The sequence below is a fragment of the Pseudovirgaria hyperparasitica genome (genome assembly GCF_010093815.1).
Source record: "Pseudovirgaria hyperparasitica strain CBS 121739 unplaced genomic scaffold EJ05scaffold_36, whole genome shotgun sequence".
Classification (NCBI taxonomy): Eukaryota; Fungi; Ascomycota; class Dothideomycetes; order Acrospermales; family Acrospermaceae; genus Pseudovirgaria; species Pseudovirgaria hyperparasitica.
In genome coordinates, this window is record NW_022985584.1 from 9,236 (window position 1) to 27,129 (window position 17,894).

The window sequence follows — 17,894 nt, forward strand, 5'->3', positions numbered from 1 at the left end:
ACTGAGACCGCCTGTATCGGCGTCAGGGAAGCCATTAAACAATTCCCGCATTCGGTAACTGAAGACTGCGAATGTCCATCCCTGCAAGTACATAGCGATAGCCCCATCTCTGATTCTTTCGTCGCCCCACGAAGGGAAGACCGAAAAGTCTACGGATCTCTATCCACCTAGGCTCTAGTTCGACTCGGACATGATATGCTAGCTTTGGAGTTATACGATAAAGAAGTTCTCCATCCCCCGTGTCAAAGGTCTTTAGTAGCGTGCGAGCCAGGGCTGTGCCCCCAGGGCAGAAGACAAGACGCCTGGGTTTGCATTGCATACATGTTAGAAGATGATCTTCATAACAGGTAATGATTGATATCTCGTACTCAGTAGGCCCTCGAGAAATTGATCTGACAATTTGAGGTAAGAAATGGACCGTGGGAGAAGCCATGCTTGTCAGTAACTCGTTGTTAACATTCAACTACTCGAAGCGTATGGCGAGACGAATCTATATAAGGCAGGCTTTCCTATCTACTACCCTTGCGTGATTGATCCTGACATTCCACGCCACTCTCCTTGTGTGAACTTTTATCCACACCATCCAGTTTCATCTGTCCTCGCGCGGCGCGACAGTCTCATAATGGTAGCAGATATGAATACACTGCAGTGGTCGCGGTCCGGCCCATTTTTATTCCTGGTACTAAAAATAGCCGTAATTTGGAAGGGCGCTTGAGACGCTTCACACATTGCGCCCCTGTCTATCCCCCAAGAGATGATGGGGTGTCACCACATTCCGAATCCTGCACCGCGCAGTCTAAATGTACGCCTTAACCACGTTCTCCTCTTCCACTGAGCTTCGTGCGCCGTATCTAAACCCCTTCTCTCAAGTGTAACGCGACAAGCATGTCCCAGCAAGATGCTCGGTCACCTCGATTGGTCATGTACCATGACCAGTAAGCATATCCTGGAGCAACTTCAGGCGGCACACAACACTAAACGGGCATCAGATGGCATCCAGATGCCTCGATGGATTTGATCCGTTCCAAAGGAATCACGCATGTTATATTGGCGTTCATGCTAAGCTACCAGGCTAAGGAGCTAGTTATCGTGACGTAGGACAGCTGTAAGAAGATGCAGCAAGCTCAGCATTAACGCCATTTTAGAGAATTTCCCCACCTACCGTGGACGACCCGTAGCGAGTTCTGTGATCCTTCGAGCGCCCCTGGAATGGAGAAATGAGTGCACACAGTGGGAAGTATCGATGGATCATGCCTGATGCCACACGCCCTCTCTTGGTCCCTGCAGTAATGAGAGCTACAGGGCGCGCAGGACGCCTCTCTGGGATATTGACGCTTGAGGCTCAGTAAGTAGGCAACCAGTGGACCGACTTCTAGGCGAGTCTTCATTATTTTACGGCACTCTTTAATTTGCTATCCAAGATTCTAGACGGCCAAGACTTTGGCGAGTAAACAATGGCGCCAGTGTGCGCTATAACAGAAGACTCAGTAAACAATACAGTGCTTGTCCTCCATCAATCACAGCATCCGCTAGTAAGAAAGTACAGTGCTCCATGTAGCCACTAGGGCACCCTTTGCTTCTTTGACACCCTCCACTAGATTCTCCCATGACACTCGAGTGTTTCGGTGGTACCTGTGCATGTTTCCCGTGTCAACCCCAGACCTTAAGACCGGCACCAGGGCTATCAGGTCTGCGTAGAGCTCGGTATTGTTCAGTCGCGGGAAGATGAGTCCCCGTGTATCTTGAACGAGATGGGTGCGGAAATGTGCTAGATAATTATCGTGTCGCAAGAAAGTCTGACGACATGGTCCTTTAAGACTGCATTCAGCCCTGTGCACAGTCGCACCAGACCGGTAGTGCGGCCTGCCAACAGCAATCCCCAGCCCCTCCGTACATATGTCGTCTATAACATGTGGCAATGAACAAATAGAACGGCCATAAAGATTAAGCTGCGAGTTTCGGTAGGTGACAGTATACGGACTGGAGGGTTGATTCTCGGGCCACTGGCAAGATCAGCTGCCAAACTGCTCATCTAGATACGTAGTCAGTAGAGTATGAATCCGCCTCCAGTCTCGTCCACCACGTACCTGAAACAGAGAAGTGAAATGTTGACATGACGTCTATCAACCATGAAAGAACACCACTATGCTATATTGTATCTACACCGTAGTAGGATATACTAGGCTCCAGGATTTACAGGGTTAGTGGAGCCGTCTAGATACTGAGCCGTTAAACCCACGATACTGAGCCATGAGATCCACCAAGTCATCGCCGCTCTCCAATCGGCTAAGCCATGCTGAGCCATAGATTCCGCTAAGCTATCTCGTAATCTATATCTGAGCCAAACCATGTCAGTCGCCTTGGCTGTACTAATGATAATACTCTTTTCCTATAGTACCGCTTGGTTCAGCCATGGCTCTGCCAAAGCCTCTTGACTTATTGCAGATAATTAAGCCTATACTGGGACAGCATATATGTGCTATCAGGCTCGCAGGAGCCTCTCCTCGAGTCTAATACAGGTACAGACCAAGCCCAGTTAGTAACGATACGACGACACGCAAATTATGCTACTAAACCATGACGGACTTATGTAGGCCAATGGAGACAAACACGCAACCATGCTCGCAACAGAGCGCTTCATGCTGGAGTCACGACCACTGGTATGGATATCATATATCTCTAGCGGATGGTTCATGCGAGACTGTCCATTCGACCGCGCCGCAGTCACTCGAAAGAATAGAATACTCCGCTGCCAACCCTTCAAAGCCTCAATATTCTTCATATCTAATAAGGCAGACGCCTGTGGGAGACACGACAAAGGAGAATCAGTCTTGTAAGATTGCGAAAGATTGCAAGACCTTTCCGCACAAAGCGCAGGCTATCCTTGCTCAACGGTTCACGCAGCGGCTCGCAGACCCATATCTTACTAGGCAGGAGAGTGAAGAGCTTGCTGCGCTCACCGATCTAAGTGTCCGTCAAGTACAAGTATATTTCGCTAATGCTCGTGCGAGGAAGCTCTGTCGAGGACAAGCGAAAGCATCTGCAGGTACCAAGAGTGTCAAAAAGCTTGGCAAATATTCCGACTTGTGTTCTCCACATTCGAATCTCGACCCCATCCAGAACTACAGACCACCGAAGAAGCGTAGACTGATGACATCACAGCGCATTCAGCCTGATTTTACAGCATCGCTACTCCGGACACCGTCTTCTCCCGATCACATCTTCCAGTGCACTTTCTGTGTGCAGGACTTCAAGCGCAGGTATGACTGGGAGCGACACGAGCAAACTATACATCTCCGCTTGCAGCAGTGGATCTGCATGCCCGAAAAGGCTGCAACATCTCCATCAATCGCGAAGAAGACTCAGTGTGTATTTGGTGGAATGAACAGCCCCACGTCTTTGCATCTACAGTCACACGACCTGTGTCAATGTATCAAGAAGGAAGAATCAAGACGTACGTTCACCAGGAAAGACAAATTCATTAAGCATATTGAAAATTGCCATAAGATTTTCAATCCGAACGAGGATATCTTGTCACGATTTTCAAAGCCCCAGATCGAACCCAGTTACTGGTGCGGTATTTGTGGTTATCTTCTGAACTCATGGAAGCACCGTGTTACGCATATCTCGGAGCACTTCAAGCGAGGCGAAGACATGCGTTTTTGGATGGCTGTCCCAGGTGCTGTGCAGTATGTCTGTGGCACGTAAAGGCTCCATCATTCCTTCATCGTTTATGGAGCCAATCCACGGACATAGCTGGTAGTACCCTCACGCTCAGCTCCCCCATCGGTAGTAAGATCTGCGACCGCCTGGTCTACACGGACAAACGTTGCCATATTAAGCAGTGAGGTAGCGACCAGAGCAAGCTCTCCTTCAGGCTGCTTCCTGACCGACACGATACTTGCACATCCTAGGAAAAGCACAGCGCCGAGGTGAACCAGGCTTCCACTGATTGCACCAGCAGCCCCTTGATGTTGAATCGGGACATGGGCTGTCAACTATATGGACTAGGCTAGGCTCTAGGCGGGAGGGATAATACAAACAGCTGCTCGATGGAGAAAGGGATTCTACTGTACTAACCAGTTCCAACGGCGTTGTAAATTGTACATTAGAAAGCACCTGGACTCTTTTGTAAAAAAGACTATTGGGCGAAGAATATAACAGCTTAGACTAGAGGAGGCACAGCTTGTAGAGTAAAAAATAACTCTACCTAGTAATGCTCGCAACCTACGGCCAATTCTAACAGCTGGTTTGAATGCTCCTGACGGGTGGTCCACCTCGTCGACTGAGCGGTTGTATGATCCGACAACTGCTTGAGAGACTACTTCGCGAGGGCTGGTTATACCTTGATGAGATGGCTAGATGGGTATACGAAGAGTTCAACCTCACTGTATCCTAACAGCTTCTATCTAGAGAGTTGTCTGAGCGAAGCTGGGATCGTAAGCTATTGAAACGTATTAGTAGTGCGCGCCCAGAGACAGCGCCCCCTTCATACCTTGAGGACATAGCGGAGCTACCAGCAGACTCTTACGTGTTCTTGGATGATGGGTGGAGGCGTCGAGCCAGAGCACCAAAAAGACAGACTCCGACTAAGTTTGGTACTCTCGATCGAGGAAGTTTATTTCTCGACGGAAGAGTTCTATACCTGGGTAGAGGTATACCTACTGCCTGCCCTTGCGGTAAAATACCCCGGACGTGCGATGACAATCATTATGGATAATCTCGCGCTTCATACGAATTAACAGATTGAGCCACTAATACTCAGCGCTGGCCATATTGTACGATATACGCCACCGTACTCACCTGGCTTCAATTCTATTGAGCTTTAATAAAGGCATGGATTCGTAGGTGGTACATCTGGACGCGTCACCAATCTCGAACTTTTGAGGACTTCCTCCACATCACCTTTACACATAGCCACACCGACTAGTGAGCTCTACGCTTCGTTACACATGCCGCAGATGGGAATTACATTGATGAGACGCTCCGGTAGAGGGTAGTAGCTGATTTGGATAGGTTCAGACAGGGTAGAGGTGGTAGAGAGGCTACTGAAGTTGAGGATACTGGGAGACTTTTCTATGAACTCATTATGTGATTCACTCGTCGGCGAGTCGGCGATCGCTTAGCTAGCCGGTAATAATCTATACATATGTCCATCTGAGGCACTATTCGTTGAGTATGTAGCCTTAATATATGAATATATACTCCTAAATACACTCCAAGAAACACCATACCATCCCTATCTAAACACCAGTTGTGCTAAGTAGAACACCTGCTGTCTTCGCAGCTTCATAATGAGCAGCTCCAGGCCGAGCCATCTCCTGAATATAGCAGTACTGTTGGAGATTGTGGGAAGATTGTTCCTTGATTGATCTGATTTCCTCCCCCTCCTTTCACTGAGAGGTTGACTGTTTTTATAGACATGATTTCAGGCTTCAAGGCCTCAATTCAACCCTGAAGCCTTATCCGCCGATATACAGTTATCAGCTTGCTTACATAATACACTACGGTCGAGGATTGCTCGGCCAACTTTGTCATTGCCTTGTATATAGGTCTCTATTCTGACAAATACAGAGCTCTTCGCAGACCTGATAGCCCTGGTGCCGGTCTTGAGGTCTGGGGTTGACACGGGAAGCATGCACAGGTACCACCGAAACACGCGAGTTTCATGGGAGAATCTAGTAGAGCATGTCAGAGAAGCAAAGGGTGCCCCTGTGGCTGATCAGATACTTGTTACCATCTTGGGAGCTTGCTTGAGACATGATGCTCGTGTAGCGCGGTCGTTTTGCTCTTCTGTTATAGTGCACACTGGCGCCATTGTTTACTCGCCAAAGTCTTGGCAGTCTAGAATCCTGGACAGCAAATTAAAGATAGTCGAAAGGCTCAGTGCTGACCAGCTTAGTAGACCTTGTCACAGTGCCGTAAAATAATGAAGACTCGCCTAGAAGTCGGTTCACTAGCTGCCTACTTACTGAGCCTTACAGAGAGGCTTCCTGCGCGCCCTGTAGCTCTCATCATCAAGCAACTTATACCTATTACAATACATCAGCGAAATGGCACACAGCGTCGGCATGTGGGGCCTGAGCCTTTTCAGACTGTCTCTTCCGGACATCAGTCTTTTCGAAACTTAGTGTTTAAAGCACTCTTAGTTGTACTTACGCCCGGCAGAATTCTGGAGGGTACTGAATTTCTAGTGTCCGCCTTGATAGCAAGATGCAGTCGCAAACGCCTCTCGAACCATTGTCAGCGACTTCCCTAGGAGCAGAAACAGAGTTTGAAGTCTTCTCAGATGACCCCTATGCTATCTACATACCCCAGCAGCTCAATTATTCCGGGTTGCCTTCTAGGACTTCGAACCAGGTCTGTGGCTCCTACTACCCAGATATGTCAGTAGCCGAAGATCCATAGAGCCCAGTATCGGACGCATCAATTGACCTAGGGCAACGATTGGACAAGTCAAATTAGCGGTGAGCCAGCGACAAGCGTTCAATTCAATGTGGATTGGAATATGCCCTTGGCCAATTACCCGCCAGCATCTCATTCAGTCACAGTACAGACACACCATCGACGGCAGAGACCGAGTACTAGCTACGTCTGCGAGATACCTATGGAGACACGTACTGGCTGGTCGCCGTGTTCTAAGCAGTTTCGGAAGGAGAATCGCTATCTACAACACTTCGGGTCACACCTGGTGCCAAGTAGAAATAGTCTCTACCTGCCATGGCTTGTGCTTGACAACGACGAAATTCAGGAAATGGGTGATGCAGACATTGTGGCGTTTGTGGAGAGCCTTCGGTCGGACATGTTGAGCGCAAAGCAATGGAATAAATTTAGACACCGCGTTAGTAAAGACGAGAACACCCGTAAGAAGAAGAAAATGACAAGTTATCGATTTAGCACAGGCTATTACCTATGTAATGGAATCCACGAGCCCTTCGACGGCAATAAGTAGAATCTGCATTGGACGGAGGAGTTATTCAACAATTTAATCTCAGTTCCACTCATCGTTCTTATTTTGATGACTCTAGAAATCGGAGAGAGCAAGGTGTTAGACATGACTTGTGAATTAAGTTAGAGGAGGAATAGACGAAGTGAGAAATGTGCCTCTGTACATGAAGCTCATTCCGCTCATCCGACGATCGTCTAACCTAAGGGAGGTTATTTACGCGGAGACGTGTAACTTAAGGCCCTATATATACTTATATTAGTCGAATATATACCTAATAATAGCACGTGCTCGTTAATTTAGCTAACTTAGTCTCCCTATGTCCTTCCTAATTGGGTAATCTTATATAGTATAAGCGATTCAATTTAACATAAGCAATCTCAATCCCTTAGCATAGATTCCAAGCTCAATCCGTACTTTTAGGGTGACTAATCATACAATCCTAATCTAGGCCCTCGGATTGTATCCGATTGTATATGCCGAAGTCTGCATCTGTCACCGTACCGTTGTATTGCTCTCAGGCAGCGCGTGTGTGTGCGGGATCATTAGTCAAGGGCTGCCCTTGACCGGCTCCCAGACGCTGCGAAGCCCGCGAGAGACATCTGACAGGTAGACGTAGCACCGCGCGGCCTGCCGATACCAGCGGAACATCGAGTTAATCGCCTCAGTGAGCTCGCTGTTGCTCGACTTGTCGATACAGCACGTATCGACCCAGAAGTACCGCAGTCCATCGGCCGCCGCCTGCCTTGCGCAGAACTGTATCTTGACATAACCCAGCTTGCCTGCAGCTCCGCCTCTCGCCATATCCTGGAAGCTGACCTCTTGCCTGTTGTCTTCGTGCCAGGTGTGGGAGAGGATTGCGTACGCTGGGGGCGAGTCGCTGTCGACCGTCTCGAGTATAAGGCGGTCGTTCTCGTCGCGCGTTAGGAGGCGCATCGCGGGGTGCGCATGTCAAAGAGAGCGAGTAGGTTCAATACATTCGGCCAGTTCGGTGGTTTGCAGTATGAGTCTTACGACGAGGTGTAGCTGGACGTTGAGGACGGATGGAAGGTGGTTCATATACGCAAGGCAGCAATGCGATGTGCTCGAGCCTGGACTCGTCCGTTCGAGGCTCGATAGGATGTCGAGAAAACTGCACGCAGATGCTCCGTTAGAGGCGCAATGCTCCATGTTCGAAATTCAACAGCGGTATTTAAGGTCTTCATTAGCCCCAAGAAGATATGGCAAGTCGCTCCAGGCCAATACGTTTATATTTCGATGCCTGGTATCGCACGTCACCGTTTTGGGTTTCTACAGTCGCATCCGTATCTGATAGCCTGGCAACTACCAAACAAAGATCTAATCTTGTTGGTATCTCGACAATCTGGATTCAGTAACGACCTTATCACCTCTACGCCTCAATCAACGCTTGTTCTTGATGGGCCATATGGCAGTCCTTATAACCTCGGCCATTACGATAAAGTTATATTCTTTGCGCAAGGAATTGGAATCGCTGCACATCTCCTAACCATCAAAAGTCTACTTTACGCCAACAATCAGTTGACAGCTCGGATTAGACGCCTCATTCTTATATGGTTTCTAGAAGACAAAGGTAAACTTAAATTCAGAAGGCAAAACGAATGTTAACGCGTCGTAGGTTAGAGAATTGGTTGATACCTATCTCAATGAGCTTTTAGATCTCGATGAAAAGGAGAAGAGACATATTTTCAACATCTGCTTATATGCACCATACGAAGCTGAGGGCGATGTGCAGGAAGGACGTCGAGGGCTTTACGTCATGCACGAGAAGCTAGACTTTTCAAGAACTATTATAGGCGAGGAACACGCAGAAGCTGGTAGTATGGCAATCTCAGGTACGTAATCATTTCTCATGCATCTAATATACTAATGGAACAGTCTGTGGCTCGGTTTCGAGAACGCTCTTCGAAAAGTGGTCATCAAAAGCAGAGATGAAATATATTTCACAAACGTTGGGATCCACGCTATTGATACCGATTTAAGCACGGAATTTGAGGATAGGTTCACAGAGGGGGTATATAATTCGCAAGACATTGAATTAAAAGTAAGGAAGAGGGGTACAAGTATGCTAGGCGGCTAGCAGAAGCTAGAATCGTAGGAGGCGGCTTTTAAGTTGCCATAAGTCACTATTACCGCGGACCGATTTTTTTGGTTACAACTATGGTGAAAATCAAAAAAACTTACCTAGGCGTGCTTGGTTGAATTTTAAAACTAAATTTATTTTCTATATGGACGGCCCGCAAAGAGCACAGAAGGAAGTCGATGTCTAACTTTGACGAGTTATGGACTAAACCCACCTCCAATCCCGTTAAATCAGATCATGACGTCCTTTTGGACAACTAGACAAGAACAAGGATAGGCTACCCTAGGCAGATGAAGAACCCCTATCACTAATAAATTTAACCATATATCGAGGATCTCACAGCTGTTCATATGTTCATGAAAATTCTGCTTCGTGCTTGGATTAAAAAAGGCACTTAAAGCTCAAGCCTAAGGTCCCGCGAAATTACAAGAGTCTTCCACAGAATGTCACTCAATTAGGCTTTTCAGGGGCATACCCGTGATAATTGTTCTAGAGAGTACTTTAGCGTAATGCCGGTAGATCTTAAGAAGTACTTACGGTCGTGATACTTCCTGTAACATTAACTCCATCCTTCGTTGTAGAATAGGCATGCCCCATAATTGTTGTCGATCCTTTCGCGGAACACCACATTGCCTAGGTGAACTCTAAAGTTCTTCGTAACATTAGTTATGACTTTAGTGGTAGAATGTCAGACGCACCTCGTTTTCTCCTAAAAACTTACTACTACGGACATCCAGGTCCTTAGTCCATTGCTGGATTTTGTGTGAAAGTTTCTTGAAGCCCCCCTGATCCTTGTCTTTGAATCGGCACATTGCAGTATGATCCGCTTCTATCGCTTCCGGCTCGATGCTTTCTAAAGAAGCGGAATCTTTTGGCACAATTACACCTATCTTCACTTTCCCCTTGTAAAGTGCAAACTGCTCAAAGAAGCAGGCAACTTGTGCGATGGAAGCAAGATCAAGGTTGCTATGCGATGCACAAGCTGGTGCGCGCGTGGGAATGGGAGCAACTGGATGCGGCAGAGCAGCAGGAATACGGGATAAGCTCGCTGCAGTTAGTGTACAACGCTATACAACTGTGCGACCAGACACCCCAAGCGAAGCTGCGCCTACTGGCGCATGCGGTTGCGAACTTCACTGCAACGACACGACACGAGCACATGTTCCACGCCTCAGCGACCTTGGCTGCCATCGGATGGGTAGAGAAACTGGGTCATTTCGCCGATGGAACGGGTCAACTATCTGAAACATTCATGTTTGAGGCATTTACGTATGGGCAGATGAAAGCGGTTCTTGGCCAAGAACACCCCTCCACGCTAATAGCAATGAGCAACCTTGCAGGCACCCTGAATGACCAGGGAAAGATGGATGAAGCAGCGGCGATGAAGAGCGAGGCGTTAAATAAGATGAGAAGCAAGCTTGGTGAGGAACATCCAGAAACGTTGATGGTAATGAAAAGTCTTGCAGCAACGCTGAGAGATCAGGAAACGACGGACGATACTGTAATTATACAAAGAGAGGTATTGGAGAAGCTACAGATGCTGGTCCTGATGTAGGGACTTTCGCCAGAATCGATGCCGCTCATCCTGACAACGGAGCTCTCATAGGTACGTGTACCTACAAACCGAAAGCTCATAGCTTACACGCGCAGGCGCACTGGAGCGACTGGCGAGTGCCGTGTTGGTTTTGTCGGGAAAGATCGACTTAATGCTAGACAAATGCAACGAGACTGATGAGAACATTCTGGCCGTGCTTAGAGGGCATGAGATGATTCAGGACAGGCTGAAGACGACTGACGAGCCACAAATCTCATCAATTAACTCCAGACTGAGGAAAGAAAAAGATGAGCTAAGTGGGGATGTCAACGAAGATGATAGCAGGGAGAATAAGCGCAAGGCAGATGATCTAGATAATACAGCTGATGCCCGCAAAAGGCAAAAACGTATCCATTCTTAGCCTCTTCATGCGAGTAGGATACAGACTGCTGCGGTCAGACAGGACGTGTACATTCCCTATAGAGCGACCGTTGTGGAGAAAGAGTGGTAGGGAATGGTCCAGGCTTAGACCTCAACGACAGCACCATTCTTTGCCAGCATCTGAGTTCCTGTAAAGATTATTAACCCGAGGCAAGACGGTATGGCGACTTTCATGTTGCGCCTAAAACCTTGAGTACGTGGAGCCTCTCTTGAATGAACGCTGTGGCCTCGGAGTTCCTACTCGTCGGTGGCTTCTCTGTCTGTCTCTTCCGCTTTCGGTTTGGAGATACTTCGCCGAGAGGCGACCTGACCTCCGGCATACGCGCCCGCTCAAAGTCAATGATGGCCACTCGTCGCTCGGCTGGGCACCACAGGACGTTTCGCAGCTCCAGGTCGCGATGAAGCACCCCGTGCTGATGGATGGAACAGGTCGCTCGTTCCACCTGGGCGCGAATCTCGGCTGAGTGTCTTGCAAGGATCTCTCGCGAGATCTTCACGCCACCGAAGCTCATGAACATCATGTGCGTCAGCTCGGCGATCCCGTCATAGTTATAAGGGTGCGTGAGATCGATGTTCCCAAGGTGCACCGGCACATGCTCCCCTTGGATCGAACGCAGGCGACCATAGACAGCGGCCTCATGTCTGAGATATGACACAAATCCAGCCGTTGTACCCTTGGCGGCGACGGTGTATCCATGAGACGTGAGGCAGACTCGGAACAAGACGCCACGAGAGCCATGAATACGTACGCACTCCACGTCATGATCCAGATCTCTCGACAGCTGCTTGTGCATGAGACGAAGAAAGCCTGATCGGCCGATCCGGTGATTCCGCCTTCCATGTGCCTTGACATTCGGACATTCGTGGTCCAGAGGCCCTCGCACGTTGAGGCCTCGCAGACATTTCGGGGTGCAGTATTGCCGCTTCTTGCCTTCGCCGGAGCCACCAGTGCGTCGCGTTATTCGCTGTGTCCTGGGGGTTCTCTCTTGCTTCGCTCGGCATGATGCAGGCCGTCGCGTAGAAGGCACAGGGGTGTCCGGCTCTGGTTCGGTGTCACTACTGCTCCGTTCTTGCGGCTGTAGGGGACTGCAGGACCCCGCGGCGCGTAGCGACCTCTTCCGCAGTTGAATCGGGGAATGTCTGAGCTGAATCGTGCATGATGGGGGGATGTAGTCCGACGTGAGGCGTTCTGGGGTTGGCACCTGGTCCAGTAGCTCCTCGTACGTGACCTCCCAAGGCTCGAGCGAGGTGCGCGCGTCGCTCTTCCACTTCTGGCTCCGCGGTGTCGTCTGGATCGCCATCAGCGTCAACGCTAGCATGCGTCCAACAGCAGTCATATGCAGGCGATTGGGCTGGTCGAGTGCTGGCGTCCAGCCAGTATCCACACCAATATCATGCTTGGGTACTGAGAGGTGATAGTAGACGGTGCCAGGATCGTCAAGCACTCGGAGATAGATATAGGCTTCGCCAGTGCAGACGCAACCGTACTCGACCCCGATCTGGATCATGTAGGAAAACGCTTGGACGATAATGGCAGCCACCAACCGCTGCAGCTTCGCTTCCACGCCTTCTGTGTCCTTCACCTGCACCACATCATCCAAGTCCATCTCTTGCAAGCCAGCGCAGATGCATGCTAGTGAAACCTTGTGTGGCGCTTTATACTCAATGATCAATGCCGGCTGGCGGTACGACTGTTCCCCCGAGCCGACGTGATAGACGCAAAACTGGTCGGCGCGAGGCCGGGATGATCTTAGTGCGGCTGGGTCAGTGTCAGCAGAGGGCACGATTGAATGAGATGGATGGTGCTGTGACTGAAGCCTGGCCGACCGCCGTTGCGCGTCGGAGATGTCTATGGCCTGAACAGCCTGTTTGATTTGACTGTCGGGGCTCAAGGTGTTTCCATGATTCTCGAAGCTCACCGAGCCTTTGAGACCCAACGAAGATCGAAGTTCGTGATCATCCGCAATGGCAGCGACGATCTCAGAGACCGGATCCTCCACTGTCAGACGCTGAAAGACAGTAAGATCTGACTCCGAACTACAAAGTCTTCGGCTCACAGACTGCCCTAGCTCTTCTAGTGTGTTTATGGTCTTGAAGCGACGCGTCTGAAAAAATCCTGACCTTCGAAATGTAGGCCAGATGCAGTTCTGTTGCTCCTCAAAGTCTAGCCAACGACGTACATGGCGTGGGCGGAGTTTGTGCTGGGCATTGTCAGGATTGCCTTGTGTGGAACGTGAGGCATCAGTCTGGACCGTGAATCCCAGACACAGATGGAGGTGACAGGTATGGAGAAATTCAGGAAGTGTCGTTCTTTGGATTCTCAACTCAGCTTCCTCCCGTCTACGCTGTTCATCTTCGCGTCGCTGTTGTTCCTCGAGTTGTGCTTGTTCTGCCTGTTCGCGTCGTCGTTGCTCCTCGATTTGCGCTTGTCGTGCCTCCTCTCGAGCACGCTCTGCTTCTTCGCGTCGTCGCTGCTCTTGTTCAAAGAGCTTCTTATAGTCCGGTTCGCTCATCTACGCTGGAAGAAGTTTACATTGTCTTCACTGGTGAGCAAACACGGACATCACTGTTCGGTCATCCTGGCACGAATGTTCCTTCCGAGGATCTACCGCAGGCACTACTCATGCACTAACTATCAGCCAAGCTTTACCTCACTCAACTCCTTGCACGTAATATCACCCACGCAGCTTGATCGATGGGGATGATTTCTTCTATCTGTTATGCGAATATCTTGATATCTTCATACTGGCGATAGACCCAGCGATGACTGAGGATGAAGGGATTATAGTCGCCCTAGCTACCTTTTGTGACTGGTCATTTCTCGAATTTCTAAAGTGGCTGACTTTTGTCGATAGAATTCTTTGTCCTCCAGCGCCTGGTCCAAACGGCATTTGAGATCCTCTATGGTTGACCGAGCAGCCTCTACTTCTTTGGAGGCAGCATCCAATTTTGATGCAAGTTCCAGAGATGATGAAGACAAGCTCGTCCATACTCAACTGCTCCGTCAGATGGAGTTACAGCGCCACGGCTTTAATCCTAGTCTCCCAATACAAGCACCTATATTTCCTTAACCTCAGCCACGTCCTATCTCTGCTCATAGTTCGAATCACTCGCCAACACGTGAGATTCGCCGTAAAACGCCCCCTCAGTCTCGAGTCGTGGATCCCTCTAGTAGCCCAGCACAACCAGGACGACATCAGGCAGATGTGGTACTGTCAGCCCTCGAATGGCGTGAGGAGATTGAGAGTCACGACAAGACAAGAGCAGGGATACGCGAACTGAGGCTATACGCAGACGATAACTGTTGTACTTACCGCCATATTGAGGAGATGACTCGGCCTGGAACTGCTTATCACGAAGACAGCAGGTGATCCACTTAGTATTTTACTAGACGCACGCCTATATCTTCGCAAGTACAAGGAGCAGCTTAAAGTAAGTGAGGCAGCGTCCTCGCTTCAAGCATTCGCTACAAATAGTACTGGTAGTACGTAGGTGGAGGTGGTGTGGTGTCTCTTTACGTGTATACAGATGTATATATTCATATACTGAAGCCATATAGTCAACGAATATTACCTAAAACGGACATATATATATATTGTATCACTGGCTATCTAAGCGACTTATTATCGCCGACTCGCCGATGAGTGATTCACATAATGAGTTCGTAGAAAAGTCTCCCAATCTCCTCAACTTCAGTAACCTCTCTACCACCTCTACCTTGCCCAAACTCATCCAAATCTACTACGACTCTCCGTCGGAGCGTCTCATCAATATAATACCCATCTGCGGCGTGCTTGAAGAAGCGTAGAGCCCACTGATCGGCGTGGCTATGGGTGAAGGCGACGTTGAGGAAGTCCTCAAAAGTTCGAGATTGCTGACGTGTCCAGGTGTCCCACCTACGGATCCACGCCTTTATTACCGCCCATACAAGCTCAATAGGGTTAAAGTCGGGAGAGTACGGCGGTGTATATCGTACAATATGGCCAGCACCGAGTATGAGTGGCTCGATTCGTTGGTTCGTATGGAGGGCGAGGTTATCCATAATGATTGTCATCGCACGCCCAGGGTACTTTACCTCAAGGGCAGGTAGTAAGTATACCTCTAGCCAGGTATAGAACTCTTCCGCTGAGAAGTAACCTTCCTTTATCTAATAGCAGACAGATCCATCAACTATAATAGCACCACAGGCACTATACGTTGGTCCTCGATCGAGTGTACCAAACTCAGTCGGAGTCTATCCCTTCGGCGCTCTACCTCGACGTCTCCATCCGATTTTCTCATTAAATATAACCTCATCTAAGAACACGTAAGGGTCTGCTGGCAGCTCCGCGATGTCCTCAAGGTATGAAGCGCGTGCTGTCTCTAAGCGCGCACTACTAATACGTTTCAATAGCTTACGATCCCAACCTCGCTCAGACAACTCCTTCGATAGAAGCTGTTTGGATACAGTGAGGTTAAACTCTTCATATACCCATCTAGCCATCTCATCAAGCCCACGCGAAGCAGTCTCTCAAGTAGTTGTCGCATCATACAATCACTCAGTCGTCGCGGTGGGCCATGGCGCGCCAGCCGTGGTTTATTACTCTGTCCGTTCTCTCGGGCCATATAGTACTCTCCCCGGCCAGGACGTGATCCTGCCTACTTCTAGGTACACCAAAGGTCAGAGCCCATTGAAGGGGTGAGGTCCTTGGAGCCAGCAGTCACTACTATATACCACGCCCCGCCTTCAAGCATGGCTGCTATTCGGTTTCGCGTTGCCCCTAAGGATCTCTCCATGATAGGCCGACCGTGTCTTGCAGGCGAGTATCCTCTGAATCCCATACGTGTACACTCGCGTGACGCGCCTAGGCGACTCAGGTATACTCTACCTACTAACCCGACTTGTTTCCACTACTCTTAATGGGTCCCTGTAGCCGCCTCTTGCCTGTATCCGTGTACCATTGTCTGTGTGCACTAGTATCCTGCCTCCCACGGTAGACTGTGACATCTCTCGTGCGCGGGAGCCACTCTACCTATCTACGGTATAAGTGGTATCTCGTATCGAGCGAAAGGTCTTAACAGAGTCGTGCTGCTGGTGGTCTTGCTAGGCGGCTTAACAAACGTAGTTTAACACTGCAGGAGAGTTAGCCTTAACAAGTTCATCTAGTAGTAGCTTCTAGTTGCCCTCGACGTGATTTCTCGCTGATCCTCACGTTCTCAGAGCCGTTCAAGCCTCGAGGTGTCCTGTCGCGCTGCTAGGACTTCCGATTTCCCTACCCAGATGGCTAGATAGGTTCTGGCCTGCTTTCGACACAGCAGCAGCGCGTCGGGTGGCTTTCTTATCCCAGTATCCTCGTAAACTTCTCTTGACGCGTTGATTAAGAACAGGATGGAAGTATATGCTGTCCCAGCTGGTTGTTGTGGTGTGGTCTACTGCTGAGCTGACGCGTCGCGAGAACTCTGCAACCACCCACCCAGCGACGACAACGTCGCCATCAATGCCGCTCCGAAACTCTTGCTACTCTCATCAGGATGAGAGCATTGCCCAGCTGCAACGACGTGGACGCGTTTCGTAAGACTCTGCAGCCTACTAAGTATATATATATACTTCAGTTCAGTTCAATCATTTACAGTTCAATACTATCTTAAATTGAAGTTGAACTGAAGCGTCAGTTCTTGGCAAGAGGCCTCAACTGAACTGGACTGACCAGTTCTTGAGGCGGTCGAATTGAAGTTGAACTGACTGATAGGAAGTCTGAAATTTACCGCCGTATTATCCCTCCATAATATATAAAACTATAATACATGTAAGAATAGGGTAAATGGATAGTAGTGTAGCCAGATGAAACAATGAGGTGTATTCTGTCACAGAATGAATTACTGCCGAACCCTCTCGGTATATACACAAAGGGGTGCCGATCTGCCCGGCACGTGACCGTTCACCGCCTATGACGCCATTCATCTCCTGACCCAGTCAGCTGAGATGCGTGCGGATCTGGCCCTCGCCTAATGTTGAGTCCTGACAATATATAATAGAAGAAAGCTAGTATAACTAATATATAGTACTATAGATCTTTAATATTCTCTCTATATCCTTCTAGAGCGCCGTTAAATATAGGAGTATATAGATAGCTAGACCTAAGAATCTCTCTCTATAATCTACTCTCTTTACTCTTTTTCTATAATTTTGGAGATATTATAGATAATTTAAAGTAATAAAAAGAGTATAGATATAATCTTAGGGTTATATAAGATTAGTGTATAGTAGTATTTATAATTATAGAGGTATGATATAGCGGTAATAGATAACAATGTCGTTTGGTAACCGCACTGTCTCTCTAAAAGATTTTGAGACATTTAGGACTCTTCGCCTTATTGGTTTCCATTTACAATGTTTTACTGAGTTGCATAGGGTTGTTAACCAGCTCAAATCCATCCAGATCATGCACTGCACTGGCGTTGCGCGATTCCTGAGCCAGATACCACCTGATACGCATGGACGAGTTCGAATGTTGTTTGCATTACAGTCATACTGCATCAACTACAAGTGCTATTAAATGGTTTCTTGGGAGAGTTCGTGGTCTACATAAACTAGGACGGTCTTCACGTCATCCTCTATTCGTCGTCTTTAACAATCATATCTCACTTTCCTACTCCCTTGAGACAGGTACATATGTACTGCGCGAATTTAGGCCTTCGACGTAGCGGAAAGTATGAGTTAGGGCAACCTAGAACAAGAAGTCACTATTGAGTATAACGAGAATAAGGACATGTACACGACGATAGTAGGAAAGTCTCTACACCGTGTTTCAAAGTCCGAGATAGAACTTGCACCTCATTCTCGATGACAGGGCGCTCATAGGAAACATGGTTAGGCGGGCTATGGAAGCAAG

The 17,894-nt window shown here is 48.7% G+C and overlaps 6 protein-coding genes across 6 annotated transcripts; 4 read left to right on the plus strand and 2 right to left on the minus strand.

Moving 5' to 3' along the window:
* The first annotated feature begins 2,227 nt into the window (after positions 1–2,227).
* Positions 2,228–3,888, plus strand: EJ05DRAFT_268810 (uncharacterized protein). The gene is made up of 2 exons (XM_033740336.1): positions 2,228–2,264; positions 2,526–3,888. Exon 2 carries the CDS (start codon positions 2,578–2,580, stop codon positions 3,706–3,708), a length of 1,131 nt encoding a protein of 376 aa, XP_033595112.1. The 5' UTR covers positions 2,228–2,264; positions 2,526–2,577; the 3' UTR covers positions 3,709–3,888.
* A 2,184-nt stretch (positions 3,889–6,072) lies between these two features.
* Positions 6,073–6,833, plus strand: EJ05DRAFT_481082 (uncharacterized protein; the record flags this gene model as incomplete). The annotated part of the gene is made up of 2 exons (XM_033744991.1): positions 6,073–6,386; positions 6,445–6,833. Coding segments are annotated over exons 1-2 (562 nt in total), but the record flags the coding sequence as incomplete, so codon positions are not given.
* Positions 6,834–7,495: 662 nt separating this feature from the next.
* EJ05DRAFT_524998 (uncharacterized protein) lies at positions 7,496–7,939 on the minus strand (the record flags this gene model as incomplete). Its single annotated transcript, XM_033748833.1, has 1 exon — positions 7,496–7,939. The coding sequence occupies exon 1, from the start codon at positions 7,880–7,882 to the stop codon at positions 7,496–7,498; it is 387 nt and encodes a 128-aa protein (XP_033595114.1). The 5' UTR covers positions 7,883–7,939.
* A 168-nt stretch (positions 7,940–8,107) lies between these two features.
* EJ05DRAFT_505837 (uncharacterized protein) lies at positions 8,108–8,946 on the plus strand (the record flags this gene model as incomplete). Its single annotated transcript, XM_033747742.1, has 3 exons — positions 8,108–8,537; positions 8,623–8,799; positions 8,843–8,946. The coding sequence occupies 3 exons, from the start codon at positions 8,108–8,110 to the stop codon at positions 8,944–8,946; spliced, it is 711 nt and encodes a 236-aa protein (XP_033595115.1).
* Positions 8,947–10,020: 1,074 nt separating this feature from the next.
* On the plus strand, positions 10,021–11,002 carry EJ05DRAFT_505838 (uncharacterized protein; the record flags this gene model as incomplete). Its single annotated transcript, XM_033747743.1, has 3 exons — positions 10,021–10,468; positions 10,531–10,653; positions 10,698–11,002. 3 exons carry the CDS (start codon positions 10,021–10,023, stop codon positions 11,000–11,002), a joined length of 876 nt encoding a protein of 291 aa, XP_033595116.1.
* Positions 11,003–11,192: 190 nt separating this feature from the next.
* On the minus strand, positions 11,193–14,012 carry EJ05DRAFT_490738 (uncharacterized protein; the record flags this gene model as incomplete). Its single annotated transcript, XM_033745911.1, has 4 exons — positions 11,193–13,031; positions 13,080–13,169; positions 13,203–13,535; positions 13,824–14,012. 4 exons carry the CDS (start codon positions 14,010–14,012, stop codon positions 11,193–11,195), a joined length of 2,451 nt encoding a protein of 816 aa, XP_033595117.1.
* Positions 14,013–17,894: the final 3,882 nt, after the last annotated feature.

Bases quoted from the DNA above. Each gene is read 5' to 3' on its own strand.
- EJ05DRAFT_268810 (XM_033740336.1), top strand. From the start codon at position 2,578: ATGACGGACTTATGTAGGCCAATGGAGACAAACACGCAACCATGCTCG.